General features: G+C 34.3%; 2 protein-coding genes across 2 annotated transcripts in view; both read right to left on the bottom strand.

Moving 5' to 3' along the window:
• Positions 1-2,875, bottom strand: part of LOC128964984 (uncharacterized) — a 3,518-nt gene extending 643 nt beyond the window's left edge. The window contains exons 1-4 of the mRNA XM_054311640.1: positions 2,076-2,875; positions 1,566-1,996; positions 801-1,468; positions 1-712 (exon numbers count right to left, since the gene is read on the bottom strand). The exon at positions 1-712 is cut by the window's left edge and continues 643 nt beyond it. Coding sequence (XP_054167615.1) covers positions 1-712; positions 801-1,468; positions 1,566-1,996; positions 2,076-2,676 — 2,412 coding nt within the window. The 5' untranslated portion in view covers positions 2,677-2,875. The remainder of the gene's footprint in view (positions 713-800; positions 1,469-1,565; positions 1,997-2,075) is intronic.
• Positions 2,876-4,124: 1,249 nt separating this feature from the next.
• Positions 4,125-6,560, bottom strand: LOC128964990 (leucine-rich repeat-containing protein 58-like). Its single transcript, XM_054311646.1, has 4 exons — positions 5,994-6,560; positions 4,885-5,258; positions 4,557-4,696; positions 4,125-4,465 (listed from the first exon to the last, which is right to left on the bottom strand). The coding sequence occupies exons 1-4, from the start codon at positions 6,492-6,494 to the stop codon at positions 4,224-4,226; spliced, it is 1,257 nt and encodes a 418-aa protein (XP_054167621.1). The 5' UTR covers positions 6,495-6,560; the 3' UTR covers positions 4,125-4,223.
• Between the last annotated feature and the right edge of the window lie 373 nt (positions 6,561-6,933).

Below are 6,933 nucleotides of genomic sequence, written 5' to 3' on the forward strand. Positions count from 1 at the left end.
CGGCTTCTTCTTCGACAACGACGTCGTCGGCGCCTTAATTGGCATTTTAGGTCTCCTATTGGTGGCGACAAGTGGTGCTTTAGTTCCAGGCGACGGAAAACTTTTTCGGGCCCGTGATTTAGTCGGCGTTGTTGTCATAATTGTTGTGTTGGATGATTTGGTATTGATTTTTGTCCGTCGAACCGGCGACGCTGACGGTGAGACCAGATTAATCGGTGACTGTAATGGAGAAAACAGTGTCGAGTACTGAGGCGTCGATCGCGACGGCATATCGGGTGTACCTTCGGGAATGTCTACTTTGATCACACGTTCGCACTGTAGTTCAACTCTGGGATCTATCATATGATCCTTGGATATCAATGGTATGTCACGATCGGGTGCGTCATCGTATTTGAGTACAGGCCGGCCGCCCGTATCCGGTAACCGATACGGTATGTGACAGTCAATGTTGTGTTTGATCGGTACTATTTGTTCGTTAAACGGATTCCTATCGGCCGGTATTAGGCCACAGTTATTGATGGTCAGGTCGCGTATGAGTATCCACTCTTTAGTCTTAAATTCGGTAATTTCGGCAAACTCGACCAGTAAGCTGGCCATTGCCGACCTGAGCGCCGATTCATTAGTAAACTGTGACTTATTTACTTTGATCAGATCGTGCAGTTTGTTGAACATGTTATACATGCTATGGTTTGGATAACTGCTGGCAAATAGTCTACAAAAAAAAACAGAAAAAAAGTTTTTAAATAACTTGGAAACCAATTGCCGTGGGTTTCGGGTAACAAAAAAACAATAGGACTTACTTTATGGCTCGTCCAAAGTCTTCGATAAATTTCGACGACGACGATGAAGAACCAGTGGTATGCCTGATAAGCATATGAACCAATCGCATGTATTGATCCATTTTGATGTGATTCAAGATCTGTACGATTATCTTACTGTCGCCATCCATATTATTGCCGCCACCGCCGCTGCCACCACCGTATGTATCGCACTCATCATCGTCGGGCATTACCGTCATGGCTTCGCTGGCCGATGCCGTATCAAACATTTTTGTCGGCGACCATTGATAGTCGGATGACGCCGCCGTACAACCACCCGATAGGACTGTTGGCTGAACAACAGGTGGCATACCAGTGATGCTAATAGGATTCATTGTTGCTGCTGCTGCTGTCGATGGCTTTGGTCGCGATAATGGTATCATATCGGAGAACAGCGACGACGATTTAGGCACAGGGTTGTTGTTGATCACTGCCGGTGTCGGCGTTATGGTGGCCACCGGTACCTGTCGACCACCGGCGGCATTTGTAAGTTCAAAATTTCGCCGATGAGCCTCACGTTTGGCCTGCAATTGGATGCGATGATCAACTAAAACATTGGACGCTTTAATACTGATACGTATGTCTTCGGAGATAAGATACTCGCGTATGTCGCGTACTAATACCCACCGAAGTTTGGTCAGCAATAGTGGCTATTAAATAAAAGARAGAGAGAGAGAGAGAACCAAATAAATAAATTTAAAACAATTACCGATAAAATTAATTTAAAAAAAAAATTATTATCATTACCACAGAACTGATGCGCGATTCGATAATAAACTTATCGATTCCTAAGATGACGGCCTCCCAGACATCCTTTTGTTTGACTTTGAGTCCGAAAATGTCTTTAAGGAGATTCTGAAATTGATTTACATGATTGGTATCAATGAATACACTGCGCGGATCCAATGCATCGTCAATAATGGCCGGAAACCAGTCTTTAACAATATGGACGAATGTGTCCTTAAATTTCGGTATATCTGTAATCGAAATTTCGTCTTTAATCTCTTTGAATGCCATCATTGGTTTCCTTTCGTTCAACAGTTTGCGTACTCGTTCGCGAAGCGGCTGTTTGGAAACCGACGACAACTTGTAGTTATCGGCGATATCTCCGCCACCGCCGCCGATGGTTGTGTTGGTGTCGAGTCTTTCAAACTTTTTCAGTCGTTTGGCAAATCTTTCTGTTAAAGAAACAAAAAACAAATAAATTACCGATTAATCAAAACACACAATTGGTTTTTAATAATAAAACAGACAAACCTTCTTCGGTTTCTTTATCATCATCGGCGGCGGCGGCAGTCCTGTCATTGATATCATCATCATTACGATCATCGCCTAGAGGTTCATCAGCGGCCACTTTATTGTGAATGTTGCCGCCGCCGCCGTCACCATCAACGACAGCTACAATCGTCGACCGTTTGCGTGGATCGCGTGCCAGTTCAACATTTGTGGTCAACGACGACGACGACACTGCCGCAGATGCGCGCATCAATCGCGGATCTCTTGGCTGTGGCTGCGGCGGTGGCTTTAATCGTGACGCCAGTGCATTATCAATGGACGCTAACTGTCCGCTAACACCGATGTGGTTGTTAGCTGAGGCGGCGGCGACGGTGGTAGTGGTGGCAGTGGCGGCGACAATGTCGTTATCATCGGACAATTCGCCGGGTTCTGGACCTCCTCCTCCATAATCATTGTCATCGACAATGTCCATCCGTGTCGGTTCAGCGGGAAGGCCATAGTAATTATCGTCGGCGTCATCATCATCATCGTCGTCGTCGTCCAATCGGTGCGACCGTCGCTTAAAGTTTCCGTTGTCGTCCGATTCTGAATCAGATGATTCAGAGTCGGAAAATCGGGCCATCGATTAGGTAGTTGTCAGACACTGATGTCTCTCTACAATCTGATTGGTGGTCAGCAATCGCGGGAAAGCCGCGCGGCCTAACTAGTAGTAGTAGTAGTAGTGGTCAACAATCAAAACCCGTGATAGCAATCAATCAATTAATTAATAATAAACTAATAGTAAATACAAAACAATGTGTTTAAACATTACTATTGTTTTTATAACTAATTGTTTTTTATTTATATAATTATTGTATTCAACGCTAACAACTGTGTATTATATTAATAATGTGTTTACAGTTTATATGTTATAATAGAGTAGAGAGTAAAACACGTAAAACGGTTTCGGTTTCGGGATTTTACGGTTCGGATATTTATTATTATTATTATAATATATTATATAAAATATTTAATATATTTATTTAAAAAAAAATAATATTTAAAAATAAATTTAATTTGATTTAATTTAAAAAAAAAATCATATTTACTAAAAAATTTATAGGGTTATAAACAAAATAGTTAAACAAATACATATTAATATGTATTTGTTTAACTATTTTGTTTATAACTCTATAAATTTTTTTATTAGATATGATTTTTTTTTTTTAAAAACTAAGACAAATTAAAATTTTTGGTTAAATATTATTTTTGTAATATAATATAATATTTCATTATTATTGATGATTATTATTGGATTGGATAATAATAATAATAATACATTAAAATAAAATCTATTTCTAGTTTTCATTTATTATACACACTTATATACAGTTGATGCAATTTTTTATAAAAATAAATAACGTCAAAACAATTTAAAGCTATAAAAATTAATTGAATATATAATTGTTTAAACGTAATTGATTTTAAGTTAGTTTTTATTTTAGCGCCTAAATTTATAACGGTGCTATTATAATATAAATTTACTAGTGTATTATTTTGTACATAAATAAAAAATGTTTTTTTTTTTAAATTTTTATTATAATTATTACCTAGCTGTTAAATTAGTTTATTACTAATTATTAGACTCTAGATTTTTTAGATAGTTTTTTAATATTTATATTTTTAAACAAATATTTAATTTATTTATATATATATATATTTAATTTTTTTTTAAATATATTATTAAAAAATATTTTAGTCTATTAATTAAAATAAGGAACTTGTTAATTTATTTTTAAAAAATTAATTATTTGTATTTATAGCAAAAATAATTTATAATTATTTAGTTATAGAAGTTAATTTTTTTTAAAAATTAATATATTAAAAATTAAAAAATATTAATCATATTTAAAAAAAAATATTCTGTAAATTAGTGTAAATTTATTTATTTATTTTTAATTTGATAACATTTTCTGACATCTATTTTATGATAATTGTTATTCAAAAAAAAAAAYTTTATTTATATTTTCAAGAATCATATATATATTTATTTTGAATATAAAAAAAATTATTTTTTTGACAATAGTTTATATCAATATATCACTGATAAGAGTATATCTAGGGTGTGGTAGGGGGTAGGGTGTGCCCGGTCTCCCGGTCCACACCTCCCGGTTCGCCACACCCTTCCCTTTAACCTAACAGTACACGTTTGAGTCTGAATTCGGTAATCATTTCATCGGCTGCCGGATTATTGGCGACGGACTCTTCGTCCGAATTATTTTCGTCCGAACTGTACAAACGATTCATTAGCGGCGATGATTGATGTATGGATGAGCACTGGGGTGAGCACAGGTACTGTAACAATGGTACCCTATAGGAGCCGCAAAAGTCGACAAACTTTATATGTTCGACACGGGAGTCAAAATAGACGCCTATTTGTTTGTATTATAAAAAAAATAAGCTAGATAATTTTTTGTTTTGTTGTGTCTACCCATTTTTTTTTTTGGTTTTTGGTGAACATACCTTTACATTTTGGATTAACACACCGGTGCGCACTGCTCAGATAGCTGACCAAACAATTAGGTAGTTCATCTAAATTGTAGTTCAATTTATTCAGTTTGATAGCCCTGCCCGATAGCTCCATAAGCGATGGCACCTCAAACCTTGAATGCAAGTAAAAAATACAGATTTGATTTTTAAAGATAACTTTCCTTAACTATTAATCAATCAAWCAAACAAAAAGTAKGTAACACTCATTTCCTCTCCCTATCCCTTCCTCACTCACTCACTCCCGTCCCCTCTCATCCCTTTCCAWATAGATATTCAAAAATAAAATGTTGATTTYATTTACATCATATCCCGAATGAATCGCATAACCAGTGGATTATTCCTAAGCGACAGTTCCATCAGATACCGRAGCTTAACAATATCCGGTGGCAATGTTGTYAACTGATTGCGATGCAATGCCAGCGACCGCAACGATTTTAACTGCGCTATTGTCGATGGCAACGATTTCAGTCGATTCTCGCACAACGATAGCGACTCCAAGTGCTGCAGACGGCCGACCTCTTCGGGCAGTTCTTCCAGTCGATTGCCGCCGAGATACAGGAGCCGCAGTGAATCCAATCGGCAGATATCGCGCGGCACAGTCTCGATGGCATTGCTGCCTAAATACAGTGATTTAAGTGCCCGGAGCTCAAGGATTTGCGGCGGTATTGTTTTGAACTATATTTTGTTTTGCATTAAAAATAAAATAATTACAAAATATTAATTATAGTAATGAAAATAATAATAGAGAATATTCTGTTAGTACTGTATATCATAAATATAATTTATGTTTGTGTGTATATATATATATATATATATATATATAGGATATAGTTATTTATAAGTTATATCATATTTGTATATTTAGTCAAAAAAAAAAATTTTTTTTTATTATCTACTAATTTATTATTTTCAATTTATATGATAATTACATCATTTATATTGCATATTATTACAGTATATRTAGAATATTAGTACTGTATGAATAAATAATTAATTGTGTGGTTTAATATGATATACAGTATAATATATTTGTTAGTATTGATGACACATTTTTATATGATATCGTATAGTAATGTTATAAAAAAATAAGACACACATACATAAACACACACACACACACACACACACACACACACACACACACACACACACACACACACACAATATTATATAACTACAGTAGTAATGATGATATTGTAATTTATACAAATAAAATGACCTCAATTTTATTATTTGCTTAACACACACACATACACGACACATAAAAATTTTATATATAATATTTATATATATCATATTTAATGTCAATTTTTTTGTATGCAATATATTGCATTATATTAAATTAAATTTCTTTATATTATATTATATTAAAATAAAAAAAAATAAAAATAGTTTTCACAAAATACTAACCAAATTGCCGCCCAACGATAGCACCCGTAATGTTTGGCCAAAAGTTTGGCCAAAATCTTTTGGTAGACTATTGTCGTCCAATTGATTGTTAGCGCAGATCAATGTACGCAATTGATTCAGTTGGCAAATACTGTCGCATAGGACGGCCARTTGGTTATGGGATAAGTCCAACATTTGTAGATTAGTAAACATTGATAACTGATAGGGTATTTCCATTAGTCGATTGCCGCTCATGTTGACAGTTGACAACTGGGAACCCATATTATTGGTATTGTCGGCAAATTGTGAAATGTTGGCGCCCAGTGAACTGGTATCCAGATTCAAATAAGACAAATCTAGACTACCCGTGTCCTGATCGCAGCTTAACTGACGGCCAGTAGTAAACAGTAGATTTCGATGGTGTATATTGTTTGTCGAGGTATCACTGGAGGAACGGGATCTATAGTCCCAGTCGTCACCTGAAGATATGTCGCTTTCGGGCGGTTCCGATGCCTCAGCCATTTGTGTGTCAGTTATTTGTTTTTGATTTTTTCAGAGACTAGTTATTGATTTTTTTTTTTTTGGATGAGAACCGGGAGGTTATTATTATTATTATAATTATTATTGATATGTAGTCACCCTATAAATGGGAAATTTTTTTTTAACTCAGTTATAATTAATATTTTTATAAAAATTTTTATTATTAATGCTATTAACTAAAGTTATGATATTGTTGTTGTTTAYCACTTAAATCAGATATACAGTTAAATATTATATATATATAACATATAAAGTAAAATTGAAAACATTTAAAATCATTAATTTAGTAAAATTTAATTTCGGAAAAAAATTCTAACATTTTTCTATTAGATATAATTTAAAAATAAAAAATATTTACTACAATTACAATATAATGTAATACATTTAGTTAGCGTAATAATAATAATAAATAAATTATTGC

This window comes from Oppia nitens, unplaced genomic scaffold, assembly GCF_028296485.1.
Source record: "Oppia nitens isolate AA-2021 unplaced genomic scaffold, nextdenovo-longstitch-racon4-pilon3 scaffold15_pilon_pilon_pilon, whole genome shotgun sequence".
Taxonomy (NCBI): Eukaryota; Metazoa; Arthropoda; class Arachnida; order Sarcoptiformes; family Oppiidae; genus Oppia; species Oppia nitens.